Consider the following 19,298-nt stretch of genomic DNA (forward strand, 5'->3'; position numbering starts at 1 on the left):
TTTATTTCTTTACTGTCTTAATAAACTTGCTTTTAATTTTTTTTAAAAAATATTTTTAGACATCAGTAACAAAGCATAATGTATTAGTCTGTTCTTGCATTGCTATAAAGAAATACCTGAGACTGGGTAATTTATAAAGAAAAGAGTTTTAGTTGACTCATGGTTCTGCAGGCTTTACAGGAAGGATGGTGCTAATATCTGCTTGGATTCTGGAGAGGCCTCAGGAAGCTCACAATCATGGCAAAAGGTGAAGGCGAAGCAGGTACTGAAACTAGGCCTCATAAAATTTAGAAAATAGGCCTCATATAGAAAAAATTAACACCAGGTGGCTCTGGATAGGGTCCCACCCTGCCTCAATAAGGTCCCACCCTGATAGGGTCCCACCCTGCCAATTCCGGGAAACAACCTCATGGGGTCCCACCCTGCCAATTCCGGGGGTCCCACCCTGCCTCGAAGTTCCCGGAATCAGCAACTCCAAGAAAAAACCTCATAAGGTCCTGCTCTAACCAATTAGCATAAGACACCTTGCTCAGGCCATAGACAGACCCAATTACCACGCGCCTAAAGCTTTGTTTGAATTTCGCGCCCTAAGCTGTGTTTGAACTTGTATTTGCCTATATAAACAGCCTGTAACAAGCAGTCGGGGTCCCAGGGCCAACTTAGAACTTGGGACCCTAGCGCGCTAGTAATAAATAACTCTCTGCTGTGAATCTCGTGTCGGTGATCCTTCGCGGCGACCCCTGCCCAGGAAGGAATCGACAGTTCGGTTCCAACAGTACGTCACATGTGGAAAGCAGGAGCAAAGTGGCAGGAGGTGCCACACACTTTTAAATAACCAGATCTTGTGAGAACTCATTCACTATCACGAGGACAGCACCAAGGAGATGGTACTAAATCATTCATGAAAAATCCACCTCCAGAATCCAATCATCTCCCACCAAGCACCATCTCTACCCTGGGGATTACAACTGAACATGCATGGGGACACACATCCAAACCATGTTATTCTGCCTCTGGCCTCTCCAAAATTTCATGTCCTTTTCATGTTGCAAAATACAATTATCCCTTCCCAACAGTCTCCCAAAGTCTTAACTCATTCCAGCATTAACTTCAACGTCCAAAGTCTCTTCTGATATAAGGCAATTCCCTTCTACCTATGAGCCTGTAAAATAAAAACCCAGTTATTTACCTCCAAAGTATAAATCAGGTACAAGCATTGGGTAAATATTTCCATTCCAAATGGGATAAATCAGCCAAGCAAAAGAGGCTACAGCCCCTGTGCAAGTCTGAAGCCCAAAAGGGCAGTCATCAAATTTTAATGACTCCAAAATAATGTCCTTTTACTCCACGTCTCATATCCAGGGCACATTGGTGGGAGGAGTGGACTCCCAAGGCCTTGGGAAGCTCTACCTTATGGCTTTGCAGGGTTCAGCTCCAGTGGCTGCTCTCATAGGCTGGCACTGAGTGCCTGCAGCTTTTCCTTGATGAGGGTGAAAGCTGCCAGTGGCTACCATTCTGGGTTCTGGAATATGGTGGCCCTCTTCTCACAGTTCCACAAGGCAATGCCCTAGAGGAGACTCTGTGGGGACTCCAACATCACATTTCCCCTTTTCACTCCCCCAATAGAGGTTCTAGGGCCATGAGGGCTACGCCCCTGCAGCAGGCCACTGCCTGGACACCCAGGCTTTTCTGTACATCCTTTGAAATCTAGGCAGAGGCTCCCAAGCCTCAACTCTTACATTCTGCACACCCACAGGCTTAATGCTGCATGGAAGCTGCCCATCCATTCATTTACTTGGAAAATATGTATTGAGTAGCTACCATGTGATAGGCAATCTTCTGGCTCCTGGGATATATCAGTGAGTAATGCAAATTTAAAAAATCTTGCTTACTCTTTTATATTAGAGAGGGAAAAACAGATCCATTCAACAAAAATAAGTCAACCCTATAATACATTAAAGATGCTAAGTGCTATGGAAAAGAATAGAGCAACATAATGAGACCCAAAGTGGGTAGTTGGTGTTTGCAGATGTAAATAGGGTGATAAGGAAGGTGTATTTAAGAAACTGGTATTGAACAGACCTAATCAGGTAAGGGAGTCAGCCTGATGCATATCAGGAGGTGAAAAGTTTCAGGTTGAAAGAACAGCCAATGGTATCAAGGCAGAAGTGCACCTCACATAGTCAAAAATCAGCAAGAAGGCCAATGTGTGTAAAACAAGGAGAACAAAATAAACAGATGTAAGAAATAAAGCCAGAGAAGTAACTGCAGTCAGCTCAATTAGGTCTTGTAGGTCATAGTAAGAATGGTGGTTTTTACTCTGGTAAAATGGAGAAACAATAGAGCATTTTGAGCAGAGAAGTAATATGCATGACTGATATTTAACAGAACAATTATGGCTGCTGTGTTGAGAATAAAGTGGAGTGTCAGGGTGGAAGTAGTTAAAAGATAATGCAGTAATCCAGGCAAAGTAGCAACCATGACTTGGACTGGGATGATTCTAGTGGAAGTACTAAGGAGGATTCAAAATCTGGATATATTCTGATGATAACACCAACAAGATTTTGTGAAACAAAAAAATGTTGAATATGAGATAAAGAGAATTGACAAGGATGACTCCACATCTTTTTCTCTGTCTTAGTGGAAAAATGAAATTGCCTTCACTTGAGATGAGGAAGACCATGGAAGAAGTAGTGTATGGATCAAAGTGAGAGATCTTAAGAAAACCAGTTCCATTTTGAAAAAAGTAAGTTTAATTTTGAAATGTAATTTAAACATTCAAATAGAGACTTTTGGTAGTTTGATACATGTAACAGAGTAGTCTCGATTGAGGAAAGAGGCCTGGGTGGGGAGATTTATATTTGGAGGTCAAGTCACTTAGATGACATTTAAAGCTATAAGATTGGAGGTGATCTTTAAGGGAGTGAGTGTCTATAGACATGGGAGCAGAGCTAAGTCTTAAGGCCTGGGGTACCTTAAGATGTCAAGCAGATGAAGAGGAACCAGTAAATCAAACTGAAACACAGCAACTAGAAACTCAGAGAGATGATGGAGTGTTAGATGCCAAGTGAAGAACGTACACCAAGGAGGAAGGAGTGATCACCTCCATTAAATGATGTTAATAGGTCAAAAAGATAAGAGCTTGAAATTAACTATTAGATTTATAATGTGAAGGTGAGTAGAGATTTGATAAGTGTAGCTTAAGTGCAGTGGTGAGCTAAAGGCTGACTATAGACGTTGGAATTTGAAAATAGGAATTAAAGGCTCCTATGGTTGAATATACTTTGGTGAAGTTTTGCTAAAAGGGGAGCAAATAAATAAAAAATGGCTAGTGGAAGAAATGGGGGAGGGTCAATAATAATTTTTAATGGAAAAATAACAATGTGCCTTTATTCCCTTGAAAATGTTCCATTAATACAAGAAAATTTTACAACACAGGAGTAAATTGGAGAAAATGAGGCAAGAATATTCTTGGTCAGATCTATTAATAGATTGTTTGCCAGTGGTGGATAAATATAGCAGTAGAAATCTATCGAAGCTCTTTTATTCTTTTTATTAATTTTTGTAGTGAAGTTGGAGGTCGTATAATCACTGACGATCAGGATAAGGAGAAAGGAAAATGTATAAATAGTTGGCATAAGACAGGAGAAAGTGAATGAATGAGGGAAATACGGAATGATTACAGGGCAGCCTCAAGAAACATAGGAAGTTCATGGTCATGAGTTTAAGGTGGGGAGAGTCATCCTGTTTGGGTATATTTAACCTGTGCTGTGGTAGTGCCAAGATCATAGGAGAAGTGAAGAAAAAATGGCAGGGAAGTCCAGTTCCATGAAAAGAAGTGGTTATAATAACCGACCATGAAGCTTAAGCTAAGCAAGGAGGGAAGAGACCACATCAAAAAGTGAGAGATAGTGGAAAGTTGTTAAATCATTTGAAGATCCCAGGAGGGTTGAGGAATTTTTGGACTCAGGGTATAAGGGGTATACACTGATCAATATGATTATGTATCTGACAGAAAAAGAAACACAAGAAATGCATGTGCTATACAAACTGAACAAACAGAGCTGCTGGGGCACTGAGATTCAATGATGCCACATGATCATTAGTGAAACAAGATCCAATTGCTAGATTTATTAAAAAAACATGTTTCAGTTTTAAATATTAGCAGTACACAGATTTCAGGCAAACCAAATAAACAGATATAAAAGTTAAAAGTCAGAGATAAAATTAGGGCCCACAAAAGCTGACAATCCCCATGAAAAATTAGAGGAAGTAATTAAAACTTCAGTGCCTGAATTCTACCAAAATAATCTTGGGGCCAAGTAATATGCACCTTTTTTGTTCAGAGTCAGTGACCAGCCATAGCTGAAACAATCTAGAGGGTTGGAGAGTTAAGTACAGACAGAGTTGTGCCAAAAAAATAAAAAAAGGGGGGGGGGTATAAATTAGATGTTGTTATAATAGTTCAACATCTGCTTTAAATGTAAAATGTTGTAAGGGACCATCACTTTGCTGTCAATCTAACAACCAAAACAAGCCAGATAAGCCCTAAAGTCATCATTTTTTAACCCATCAAAATGTAGAGTGCACACAAAAAACTAAATGAATTAAATTCTAGAAAGTAATAAGCCTTTCACAGGAAACACAAGCGTTTATTGGATATATAACTCACTGGATAAGACCCAGGATTGCTCCCATACTTAGCTGAGAGGTGAGATACAGAAGATTCAGGCATAGAAGGAGTAAGAAGGAAGCAGCCATATAGAGGCCAGAATGACAGACTAGAATTCTAAGGAGGCCCCACCACACATGTGTCTAACTATTTTCAATTCTATCCACAGATATCTGAAACCAATAGTGAGCTAAATAATATTAAAACTGTAGTAAAGCCCACATACAGATCAACTTCAAATCAGTTTGATATTTTTTTCTTTTCTACTGCCCATCCCATTCAAGAGGTCTCATAGAACCAGCAGTGCTCTTCTTAGTAAAGGGAAAAATGCAAAAACATTATTTACTTCCACCTCTTTCATTCTTTTACGCAAAGTATTTATCATACAATAAAAACATTTAAGACACATCAGAAATCAATACAATGTGGCCCTTTGTAAAGAGAGGAAAGAGTCAATAGAAGGAGATACAGACATGGCCCACATTTTGGAATCATCAAATAGGGATTTGGAAATACACATAATATAAAAGCTAAAAGATCTAGGGGTGATAGCGAATAATATACGTGAATAGATGGGTGAATTTGAGCCAATAGATGAAGTCTACAAAACACAGTCAAATGAAAATACTTGAAATGAAAAGCATAATTTAGAAATCAACAATTTTCTAGATGGGCTTAGCAGCAGCCTAGACACAAAACAGAAAATGATCAGTGAAATCAAGACAAGTCAAATAGAAAATATCCAAACTGAAACACAAAAAAGAGTGGGGAAAATGAAAACAAAGGAGCAAACACAAGTGTATCCAATACCTATGGGACACTTTCTAGTGCTCTAACATAAATCTAACTGGAGTCTTATTATCGAAGAACGAAGAAAGAAAATGAAGCAAAAAAAGGAAAAAAAGAAAGAAAAGTTTGAAGATACAACTATCAGAACTTCCAAATGTAATGAAAACACCAACTTACAGATCCAAGAATTCAAGCAAACCTCAAGCAGGACAGTATATGAAAACCATGCCTAGGCATATCATAGTGAAACTGATAACATGAAAGATAGAAAGAAAATCTTAATAGCATCAAGTGGAAAACAATATATAGGCCAGGCGTGGTGGCTCACACTTGTAATCCCAGCACCTTGGGAGGCTGAGGAGGGTGGATCATCTGAGGTCAGGAGTTCGAGACCAGCCTGGCCAACATGGTGAAACACGGTCTCTACTAAAAATACAAAAATTATCTGAGCATGGTGGTGTACACCTGTAATCTCCGCTACTCGGGAGACAGAGGCATGAGAATCACTTGGACCCAGGAGGCAGAGGTTGCAGTGAGCCAAGATCATACCACTGCCGTCCAGCCTGGGTTGACAGAATGAAAGACTGCCTCAAAAACAAACAAGAAAATAAGCAAACAAACAAACAAACATATAGTATACAAGAAAACATTTATATAAATAGTGGCTGATATCTCACCAGAAATAATGAAGGCAAGAAGACAATGAAACATCTTTGAAGTTCTAAAAGAAATAACAGTAATCAATATAGAATTCTATATCAAATGAAAATATCCTGCAAAAGTAAAGACATTGTTACAAAAGCTGAGAGAATTTGCTTCAGCAGCCTGAGCTACAAGCAATGAAAAGGGAGGGAGTTTCTTCAGGTTAAGAAGAAATAACATCAGGTGGAAGTGAGGATAAACAGGAAACAATGAAGAACACTAGAAAGGGCAGATCTTTAAAAAGACAGAGAAATTATTTTGTGGGGTTTACATAGACAAAACACAGAATTTTAAAATATCTGCTATGTAACGAATCTAAACTGGACGTTTTTTCTCCCTCACCCTAAGTGAATTTTGAATTTCAGCCAAAAAAAAAAAAAAAAAAAATTAAATATGGTCATGGCCATTATTTTAAAATACGTAAGTATCACAGTCAATAAACTTAAACAATAACTAAATTAACAATAATATTTATGATAGCAAAATTTTATTGAATACCTAACATGAATCAAACATGTATTATTTATAAGCTCTCTGATCACCCTGAAAAGTATGTAATAATAAAACACATTTTATAAATGAGAAAACATATTAGGAAATTGGATTGAGAAGTTAAATTATTTGCCAAATTCACTTGGCTGTTAAGAAGCAGAACTAGGCCGGGCGCGGTGGCTCAAGCCTGTAATCCCAGCACTTTGGGAGGCCGAGACGGGCGGATCACGAGGTCAGGAGATCGAGACCATCCTGGCTAACACGGTGAAACCCCGTCTCTACTAAAAAATACAAAAAACTAGCCGGGCAAAGTGGCGGGCGCCTGTAGTCCCAGCTACTTGGGAGGCTGAGGCAGGAGAATGGCGTGTACCCGGGAGGCGGAGCTTGCAGTGAGCTGAGATCCGGCCACTGCACTCCAGCCTGGGCGACAGAGCATGACTCCGTCTCAAAAAAAAAAAAAAAAAGAAAAAAAAAAAGAAGCAGAACTAGAATTCAAACTCAAATCTGTCTGATTCTAAATCTCATGCTTTGCTTATCAGGCACTAATTATTATAGTAATAATAATTTGTATGTACAATGAGTTAAATGTCCAAGGAATGCTTGTGTTTCCTGAATCCATGTGACAAGTACAGAATTTAAATGACTAACATTTTCAAGATTGCCCTCTATACTATACATATTAGACGTCTCTGGTTGAACTTGTTACATTCATAGAATAAATCCATTCTGAAAATGCTTCCATTTATTATTTCTCCAAAATTGGAAAATATTTTTAATTCTTATTATAAAATTATAGTCTACTGAAAAAAATTGCACAAAAAGAAATTTAAAAGGCAATTATTTGCAATCCCACTCATAGAGATTAACATTACTAACATTCTGAACAACATTTTGGCATATTTCCTTCCAGACCTTTAAATAATACGTATATATATATATGTTTATAATAACACATACATTAAATTTATAGAATTTTGTACTATACAATCTTGTTTGTTTCATGTAATAACACATCATGAACCCATTGCCATCTACGTAGAGACATATTTCATTCCTCTTGATAGTGTATACTATTCCATAGTAGGCATAAATTATAATTTATTAAATCAATTCCTTTTTGAAGTTTTAACTGATTCCAGTTGTTACTTTAAATAATTCTACAATGAACATTTTGAGTATGTATTTAAGACTTCGTCTAATAATATTCTAGAGATAATGTCCTGGAAGTAGAAATCTTGGATTAAGTAGCTTTCACATTTTTACTTTTGATAGTTTTCCAGGTTACCCCAAACTCTTTCCAACACGCGTCTAATCTCTTTTTTAGTTCTTTCCAAACTATCAAGTACAAAATGATAATCATTGTTTGAATTTTATTTTATTTAATTTTTTTTTTTTTGAGACGGAGTCTTGCTCTGCCGCCCAGGCTGGAGTGCGGTGGCCGGATCTCAGCTCACTGCAAGCTCCGCCTCCCGGGTTTACGCCATTCTCCTGCCTCAGCCTCCCGAGTAGCTGGGACTACAGGCGCCTGCCACCTCGGCCAGCTAAGTTTTTGTATTTTTAGTAGAGACAGGGTTTCACTGTGTTAGCCAGGATGGTCTCGATCTCCTGACCTCGTGATCCGCCCGTCTCGGCCTCCCAAAGTGCTGGGATTACAGGCTTGAGCCACCGCGCCCGGCCCATTGTTTGAATTTTAAAATTCCAGTTTGTTAGTCAGATGATTCAATATTTTCCTTTAGCATTTCTGGACATGGTATCGTGCTAATAAGGGTCCTTAATATGCTAGAATTATAGAAACATTTGCCTCCATTTTCCTCTACTACCTTATGATTGCATATATTGCATTCAAATTTTAATTAATCAGCAGTTTTTACTTAGTATGGTTGTGAAAGCTACATTAGCCTCTTTTTAAATATACAACATAACTTGTCTGATAATATTGCTAGATATCTTGTCTGCAATGTTCTGAAACTAACTTTAAGTAAACTCCTCTCTATCTATATACTGTATTCCTGTACTCTTCTTCCATTCCATTCTCTTAGTCATTTCAGTAATTTTTAAATTTCTTTACTTTTTATCTAATTCCCAAAACAATTCTCTCTGAAAAAAAAAAAAATTAGCATGATTTCAGCTGAACTAAAATGGAGTTTGTATATCTAGCAGAGGTTGGAAACGTGAACCCATGGGAAACTGGTAGAAATTAGAAGTAGCATTCCAATTTTAGAATCAAGTACAAGCATAGGGGCTAAGACACACAACACTGAAAACACAGAAAGGAAGACAAGTAGGAGTTAGCTTTAGACTATGATCCTTTTCTTCCCTGCATATTCACTTTAACAGACACTCAACAAATATTTATTGATTCCTTAATGACCAAAGATCTTTTTAAGAAAGTGCTATGCACATTTGAATGTATAATGTAGAAATTCTCACCTTTAATTGACAACTAGAACTCTGCTGATAAATGAGTTCAGAAATAACTCGGAAAAGTTTTGATTCACATCGTTCTGTAATTTTATATCCAAAATTTGGAGAGTTAGTATGGTCTATTACCACGATGACATTGGTGACTCCTCATAACTACGTATCTGCTAACACAAGTGCTCTAGGTTATATATCCAACTGGAAGCACTAAAATAAATCTACAATGAAAAGAAAATGTTCTAAAAAGGAGTCGTCACACTTTGGTTGATATAGATGGTCTAAGGTGTTTCTATTTGTATGATAAAAATCAGCATGATCAAATCAGATTATACCACTAATAAGGATAGATGAGGGTTCATTAAAAAGCATGCATTTGGTCCATTGATTAATTTTCCAGGGAAAGCAACGACAAGTCCTGCAGTAACAGAAAGTGTCACTGGCAACACATTTTTCTACGCAGTTATGCTGGAGATAAGACCCAAAGAAAAAGCTCTGTAGTAGCCAACACTCATGTGGAAGGTTGTTACTTTCTGGGTGCAGAAACACAAAACCAAGTCAAACCTAATCAGAGAAAGGCAGAAAAGATCCATCTTGAACTGCTGTAGGCCTTCATTTGATGTGCTTGTGTTTGAGGCAGTGTCTGTTCCAAAGCAGAGACAGCCGGCCTGGCACTGCATGAGAGCTCCTTTAACTCAGCTCTGTAACTGCTTGCACAATTACCTCTTTTGAATGAAACCATCTTGGATATGGACAAAAGTATGGAGGACAGTGACTTAATTTTTTGATTTAAAAAAGGAGCAAGCAAGAGAAAGAAAATGATTTATACTAAGTCCATAGGAACATTCTGTACCTATCTCTTTTCTGATTAGAGAGGTGGCATGGAGCCTGGCTCATTAGGCAGAAGTAATGAGCCAGTCTATATGCCATCTCTAATTAGAGAAAAGATACAGTAGGTACGACTGTACATATAAATTGATAGAATAAAGATAAAAATTATTTAAAATATCTTTTTCCTTCTGTAGCCCTTAAATGCCCAGAACGTAAAGGAGAAAATTGTAATAAAAACTAAATAATATTTGAAATAAACCGGTTTCCTGTTACATGTTTTCTAATCAGAAGTGAAATTTATTTCTATACAGTTTAAAAATAACATCTTCAGTTCACACTGTCGTTTTGAAGCATTAATCCAACATTTAGTATACTGAAGTAGAATAGAAGCAAGCCATTTTAACCCTACAGTGCATAGTGGACTAATTTATGGCACTATCAAATACTTTGAGCAACATTTGGTGCAATAAAACACTTTTAGAAGTACTAATGGGGATTAAATATTGAAATAAGGCTCACAAGATTTAATGTGTTATTTAAAAATTCTGCACACAGACTATTTCATAAAATTATACAATATACTAATTACTCAAACCAAGTTCCTAAATATATAAGTTCCTTAAAATATTGCTTCTTCACATACGTTTAGCTTGATCTAAGAGCATACACAAACTAAAGTAATAGAGTCTTCATATTTTCTCTTTTGATTGGTACAACAATCATATGGAAAGATAGTGTTATCCTTATCTTATTGTTTCACAATAAGAAAATAGATGTTCAAAGAGTTTAAAAATAGTTACCACTTAATGCACATTTACTATACAACAAGCAATATGTTCTAAACATACAACATCTCACATAATTCTTATAAGATTCCTATGAATTACATATTAAAACATCATTTAATAGATTAGAAACCAGACTTAAAAAGAGTAAATATTTTGATCAAAGAATCACACCTGGGTTATATTTAAACCAGAGCTTGGCAATTTAACCACAGTGTTTTGAATATCAAAAATATATACCTTCTTTTTTAAAACTAGACATTGGTCTAATAACTCAGGCCATAGGGAAAAACAAAACTAACATTTTATATTATTTTGGAATTAATAAGTGCATCAGATAAAAATATCTATAGGAGGTATTTATGGCATGTCCAATACATACATGTATTACAAACATTCAAAAAGAATTGAGTTCCGGATATGTTCAAATGATAGGACTGTGTACCTATTAGAATTAATAATGAGTTTGAGAAGGTCACTGAACATAGGTAAATATAAAAACTGATTATATTTTAAGGTAATAGTAACAAAATTAGAAAATGAAGTTCAAAAACAATACTAAGTATAACTGCATGAAAACCAACAGGCCAAAAAGCCACAACACTGACAATACCAGATGCTGGTGAGGATGTGGGGCAACAGGAACTCTCTTTCACTGCTGATGGGAATGTAAAATGATATAGTCATTTTGGAAGACAATTTTACAGTTTCTTACAAAACTAAACATATCTTACCATACGATCCAGTAATTGCGCTCTTTGGTATTTATAAGTTGAAAACTTATGTTCACACAAAAACCTACACACTGATGTTTATAGCAACTTTACTCATAATTGCCAAAACTTGGAAGCAACCAAGATGTCCTTCAGTAGGTGAATGAATAAATCAACTATGCTATATCTAACCATTGAATATTATTTAGTACTAAGAAGAAATGAACCACCAAGCCATGAAAAGACATGGAGAAATCTTACATGCATAATACTCAGTGAAACAAACCAATCTGAGGCTATATTATTTACATTATTTTTTATTCCAACTATATGATATTCTGGAAAAGGTGAAAATACAGAGACAGTGAAAAGATCAGTGATTTTTAGGGAGTGAAACTACTCTGGAGGATACTGGAGTAGTGAATACTTGTCATTGTACAACACCAAGAGTGAACTCTAATGTAAACTATGGACTGTGAGTGATAATGATGTGTCAATGTAGGTTCATCAATTGTAACAAATATACCATAAACTGCTCTGGTGAGGGATACTGACAACCGGGAAGGCTGTGCATGTGTAGGAGCAGAGAGAATACTGGAACTCTCTACACTTTCTACTCAATTTTTCTGTGACTCTAAAATTGCTCTAAAAAATACAGTCTATTAAAAAGTAAAACCAATGAATGTGTTTGAACAAGTTTAACAAATAAGAGTGAGACCTCTATACAGAAAACTTAAAACATTGCTGGGAGAAATCAAGGAATATATTACATTTATGGGCTGGATACTTGATATTGTCTAGATGTCCATTCTCCCAAATGCAACTTAGTAATTTAAATCTAACAGAATTTTTAAATGAAAATTGAAAAACTGTTTCTAAAATTCATATATAATAGCCAAGGCAATCTTAAAAAAGAAAAAAAGGTGGAGAACTACTAGATATGAAGACATGTGTGAAGCTACAGTAATTAAAACTAAATATTTTGATCCAAGTATAGCCAGACAGACAGATCATTGGGGCAGAAAAGAAAGTTCAGAAACAAATCCATCTTCTCATGTACAGATACCTGATTCATGATGTTACCACTGCAGAATGGTAGAAACAATGATTTGTTTCAAGAAATAAGGTTTTCTAGGTTAATTATGCATACAGGTGGGAAAAAAATTTGATCCCTACTTTATATAATCTCAAAAAATCTATTCCAGATAGAACATAAACCAAAATTTGAAAAGTAAAAAAATAAAGCTTCCTGAATAAACTGTAGGAGAATATCTTCAAGATATCAGAGTTTGCAAAAATAGTCTAAACAGAACACAAGAAGTATTAAGTATAGAACAATGACTAAATTAGACTCATTAAAATTAAGAAGCCCTGCTTATCAACAAATACTATCAAGAGAATGAGACTATAAGCCTTATCCCAGAAGAACGTATTTGCTATCATGTATTTGTCAAAGAACTCATATTCAAAATATTGAAAACCTCCAATAAATTATTAAGAAAAACACAAATTGTCCAATTAAATATTGGCAGAAGGCTTCACAAAAAAGCATATTCACTTGGCAAATAAGCCCATGAAAAGATCTGAGTATCACTAATGATCAGGAAAGGCACTACCTGGCTACCAGAATGACAAAGAATGATAACATCTGGCAATACTAAGAGTTGGTAAGGATGTGGAACAACTGAAATCCTCAAATATTGCTTGTTGGGTCACCCACTTTGGAAAACTTTTCAGAAGTATTTCCTAAAGCTAAAAATATAACTGCATACACTATGGAAAAATCTCATTGGCATAGTGTTAAGCAAAAAGAACACAAAAGAGTACCTACTTCATGATTTTATTTGTATGTTAGTTCAAGAATAGGCAACATTAATCTCTAGTTATAGAGGGCTACATTGATGCTATTCTGTTTTTACCTTTATAGTGGATGTTCATTAGGGGACTCTGAGATTCTGGAAATGTTCTACAACTTTTTCCAAATTAGAATTACACAGGTGTACATAAATATTAAAAACTCATCAAGCTATACCTTTAATATTTATGCACTATCTTGCATACATGTTTTGTTTTGCTTAAATCTGAAAAGATTACTTTAAAATGTCTAGACCACAAAGTTCATAAGCCATCTAAAAACTGAAGAAAACACATACAGCATAACATTCTTAACATAAATTAGTTTTTATAAATAAATAAGGAATTATAGAGTATAAATATGGACACATTGTATGAATAAGGAATTCACAAATGAAATGCAAATGATCAAGACATATGTAAAAAGCTACTCAAACTCATTAATGGCCAAATAATTCTAAGTCAATATTCAACAATATTTTTCACTTAGAGGAATGGCATGGGTGAAAAAAAAGTGGATAATTTGGATAATTTGTAAGGTTAGAGTTTAAGGAAACAAGTACTTGGCTATATATTTTAATGAGGTTATAAATTTTCACAGCCTTTCTGGAGGTAGCCTGTTGTTATGCATTAGAGCAATCTCTGTAATATGTATTAAAATATAAAATGACCATGTACTTCAACCCAGCCATTCAATCTCTATGTAATTATTTCTATTTTAGGGAAATAATTATAATAACATTAATAATAATAATAGTATTATTTACGCCTAGGTGTGGTGGCTTACGCCTGTAATCCCAGCATTTTGGGAAGCCAAGGTGGGTGGATCATCTGAGGCCAGGAGTTCCAGACCAGCCTGGCCAACATGGTGAAACCCCATCTCTACTAAAAATACAAAAGTTAGGTGTGGTGGCACACACTTGTAATCCCAGCTACTCAGGATGCTGAGGCAGGCGAATCGCTTGAACCTGGGAGGCAGAGGTTGCAGTGAGCCAAGATTGTACCACTGCACTCCAGCCTGGGGGACGAGCGAAACTCCATCTCAAAATAATAATAATAATAAAAATAATAATAATCTTATTATTTACTAATATAGTTTAGTACACATTCTTGGTTTTTTTCAATATATAGAATATATGTTATCTTCTTAAATTACATGGCAAATTTTTAGTGTGAGAAAATATAAACTACATAGTCCAGTTAATTATATGTTAATATTATTTCTCAGTTTTCACCTAATACTGTATCAAGTCCTACTTTAACAATGCTGTACATTAAAATCCAGCCCTATGCCCGAGAGAGAAAATATAGTTTATATACAGGCATTGTGCTTAGCACTTCATTCATTCATTCATTTAACAAATAAATATTGAGTATCTACTACATGGCAGGTGCTTGAAACACAGTAATGTTTTATATGACATTGCTTCATTTGATCCTTACATTGGCTCTATGGAGTATCAATATTATCATCACCATCATTTTAAAGTCAGGGTGACTACACTTCAGAGACATTAAAATACCTTGCCAGCCATATAGCTAGTAAGTGAGGAAATGGGATATGAACTCACGCAGGTTGGCACCAATGTATAGAGTATTAAGGAACTGTGCAATCAGGTAACTGCTCAAATACATATGTATGTATGTATATGTCTATGTATATGATTGATAGGTTGTTAGTTGATATATATAAATAGAAACGTAGATATAGACACAGATATATACACATATGTAGATATATATAATATTTTCTATAAAATAACTGCTAATTATACTGAAACATTAAAAAAACCCTAAATGTTCACTATAGGAACTGAAGAAATATGGATAGCAACTATACAATTGCACACAATGCAGCCATCTTAAATGAGAACATATATCTAAATGAGAAGATACATTGACATGGAATGTTGTTTATAACATTTGAAGGAGAAGTATTTATTTTTAGAGGGCTCAGAGAAAGCATATGTATTGTAATTTTATTTTTGGAAAAATATATTTATAACTATATCTCTAGCTAAAAATGTACTAAAAATCTGGAGGAGTATAAAAAAGTTCAACTATATCTATCTCTGAAGATAGAAATATGAAAAATACTTTTTATTTCACAGAGTTCCATATTGTTTAGATTTTTTTATAATGAGCATATATTATATAATAATATAAAATAATATTTTTATTTTAATATGTAGGCATTTTAAAGACCATTGTACTAGGTATTTCAAGATAATTTCTTATTTCAACTTCTGGTTTTATTCAATATATAGTATATGATATCTTCTTAAACTATATGGCTCATTTTTAATGTAATAAATGTAAACATTAGTCCAGTTAATTACATATTAACACTATTTCTCAGGTTTCATCTAATACTTTGTAGTCCTACTTTAACAATGCTGTACATTAAAATGTAAACCCATCAAAAAAGAGAGACAGAGAGGAAATATAATTTATTACACGTTGAAATTACTTAAAAACTAATCAGAATAAAGAAGTTTCTATTTGAAAGCTTCCCAAATGTAGAAAGTTAAATAGTAGACCCAAAAGATCTATTATCCACCTGGAACCTGTAACTGTGACCTTAATTTGGAAAAAGAGTCTTTGCAAGTATAATTAAGGAACTCAGGGTGAGATCCTCCTGACTGTGAGTGGGCCCTAAATCCAATGACAAGTGTCCTTATAACAGAGGTAAAGGGGAGAAGATTCAGAGGAGAGGGCCACATGAAGGCTGAGGCAAAGATTGCAGTTGGGAAGCAGCAAGTAAAGCAACACTAAGGATTGCCAGCAGCCACCACGAAGAGGGAGACATGGAATGGATTTGCCCTCACAGCCTCCAGAAGGAACCAACACCACTGAACCCTTAATTTCTGACTTTCAGCTTCCAGAACTGTGAAAAAATAAGTTTTAATTTTATTAATCTGCCACCCAGTTGGTGGTAATTTGTTCAGTAGCCTTAGAAGATGAATACATGTAGATATTTTAAAATATTATTTGTTTGACGCATTTTTAAGAACAATGTAATTGGATGAAATAAATAACAATCTGAAGTCGGAAACTTACCATTTAAACTCTGTCCTATTTGCACAGTACCAGATGCAAAATCTGTAATTGAACCACTTAGAGTTCTTGCATCGAAAGGTGTATGATCCTTCTCCACGCCATTGATAAAGAAGCTGATTTTTGTCTGATGCACCTGTAAGAAATTACTACCGTTATTATTTTAAGTGCATAAACTTTTATTTTACAATAAACACATTTCAGCAGTTTTTCTTAAGTAACTTTCTTTCTTCTTTACTTTGTTCAGTTGGGAAGACTGAAAGCACTATTTTAATAGCTCAATGATATCTCCATGTGTTTATCTAGATATAAACCTACATAGTGTCATTTCGTGCTGTGATGATATCGCCCAGGGTGCTCACAGGTGTACATAATAGTTTGTCCAATACATATAACAGCTCTGATTGCCATGCTTTTACAGGGTTTTTGAGGATATGTTACTTCTTTATACACAAATTAAATTTGTTATGGCTATATTTGGAAATAAAGCAAAATGAGTACAAGGGGGAGAAATAATTAAAACCACATATAACAACAAAGAATTATATGTGGATATAATTCAAGCTACTGGGATCAAATATTTCTTGAATTTACTGTCTTGGGTATTGGTATCCGGTTGGTGATTTTCAGGTCTACTTTCCCAATGTAGGATAACAAAAATTTGCCAGTCACATTCTAGACTAATCAATCAAGCAAGTAGCCTAATAACTGCATATATTAGGGATTAGCATTTTTTTTTTCTGTAAATAGCTAGAGAATGTTTTTTTCTCTGCAAGTCAAATGATTTGGTTCTGTGGGCCGAATGGTTGCTGTCACAACTGCCCAACTCTAATGCTGTAATGCAAAAACATCCTCAGACAATATATAAACAAATGAGCATGGCTATGTCTAAATAAAACTTTATTTATAAAAACAGGTGGCCAGCCAATTTGACCCACAGGTTGTAGTTTGGTAACTCTTGTATTACATGATTAAAAAACTGTGGGATTTTTGTTTATATGACAGGAGCCCGGAATAGCCAATTCTATCAAACTTTTATGCAAAACACCCATAGATACCTGCACAAAATCTTTAATTGCATACACTTCTAAATAAACTAATCCGCTGTTTGGACATCAACTTTACCTCTGCAAATAGTCTTTTTGTTCAAGTGCTTTTGGCTTAAATGCAAAAGGAATAATTGGTACTCTAATTAGTGAAGGAGCTGAAATGGCAACTAAAAGGGTTTGGAAAGGGGAGGGGTTGAGACGGGGAGGAGAGAATGAGATTTAAGGTCATGCAATGGAAAGGTTGGATGCTAACATTTTAATTAAAATGATAGCAAACCATTCAACATGCTATTCTGCTATGGACTTTGAGTGATAATGATGTATCAATGTAGGTCCAGCAATTTTAACAAATATATCGCCACTCTGGTGCAGGGCTTTAATAGAGGGGGAGACTGGGTACGTGGGGGCACAGCATGTTTGGGAGATCTCTGTACTTCCCACTCAATGTTGCTGTGAGCCTGAAACTACTTATACTTTTAATGCTTTTATGTTAAAAAGACTTGCAATAATTAATGAAGATAAACATTTATTCTCAAACATCTTAAAATCATTATGTGAACTATTGCCTTAAAAATCTTTTTCAACATGCCCCCGAACAAACAAAACAAAAGAAAATAAAAAACCAGGAAGTTAATACAATAATTACTTGGTAATATTGATTTTTTCAAAAAGTTACCCAAAATGGCTTTTCTCCATTCTAACTACCCTACTTTCATTTAAACCATGTTCTTTCTTAAATCCATTGATCTAGTGTTGCATTTGATTTAATTTTAAAACAAAGCTTTAATATACCTCAAATCATATGCCAAGTCCTCAAGGGCCTGGATATATTCCGCTTTGTTGGGTGGTGGGGCTGCATTTTTTTTTTTTTTTTTGCATCCCATTTTTTACAGCCTGTTACTGTCATTTGGTGTTTGACTGTTATCATTATAAAAGATACAGGCTTTTCTACTTTGTTATTTGTAGCATTATCTCATGTTTTACAACATCTTTGCACAACATGCAGGCACATGAAATATAACTAGTGAAAAGTTCTCGGTGGTATTAATGCATAAAAAAGAATGTGGTTCCATCTCTACTGTCTTTACCCAGCCAAAAGCTGATGAACAGCCAATTTTCCTTTATCACATTAGCACAGCCATGAGGGAAACACATTTGTTCTAGTCAGCTACACTAAAGATACTATTACCAATCTAACATATACATGTTTTATATCAGCAGTATTCTCAGAGCATGAGAGAGCCAACAATATATTAACACTAGCATGACAGTTTATTTAAGAAAAGAAAATTGTCTCTGTAGAGGGACAGAAGTTAGAAATGTATGGCTAAAGCTCAGTGTCACTGGTCTAATAAAGGTAATAATTCTTAGGCTTTCTTTATAGCAGGTAACACTCCTGTGACAGTTCTGTCATATCATTCAAATAAAAATGTTGTCTTTTACAAGTTTAAGTGCACCTTTATTTTGAGTCAGATAGAAAGCATGTTTTTGATTTTCTGTATTCACCGTATTATATCTGTTGTCAAGAGTTCAGGACCTTCTTTTTTATCAACTCATCACATATTTGCTTAGTAGAAGAATCAGTGTCACTTGCAGTGAATTCCAGAAGGATATTTTCACTTTGTAGGTACTTAAATAATGATTAATGATGATCCCAAGCCACTCTCTTCCATTGCCCCCTCCCCTACCAACCACCTTTCCATACATAAGATTAAATCTTCTTTGGTTTTTCTGCACCATGTTTTATGTTCCAAGATTCTCTAAACTACTTTACAATTCTGATCTGGGGCCCCATCACCCTGAAGCTGTAAAGACTGAGGTGGATTTTTGCAATAGCTCATCCTGATGGTCCCCTTGCTAGTTATTTAAGGGAATACATACAATGGAATTTCTGATTTGTGAAAAGAAAGCCTTTTGCTACAATAAACTTCGCACC

The 19,298-nt window shown here is 35.3% G+C and overlaps 1 protein-coding gene across 1 annotated transcript in view; it reads right to left on the reverse strand.

Moving 5' to 3' along the window:
• The window catches only part of USH2A (usherin), an 800,507-nt gene that overhangs the window by 724,914 nt on the left and 56,295 nt on the right, over positions 1–19,298 (reverse strand). The window contains exon 4 of the mRNA XM_005540847.5: positions 16,317–16,449. Coding sequence (XP_005540904.3) covers positions 16,317–16,449 — 133 coding nt within the window. The remainder of the gene's footprint in view (positions 1–16,316; positions 16,450–19,298) is intronic.

The sequence above is a fragment of the Macaca fascicularis genome, chromosome 1 (assembly GCF_037993035.2).
Source record: "Macaca fascicularis isolate 582-1 chromosome 1, T2T-MFA8v1.1".
In the NCBI taxonomy this organism is placed as follows: domain Eukaryota; kingdom Metazoa; phylum Chordata; class Mammalia; order Primates; family Cercopithecidae; genus Macaca; species Macaca fascicularis.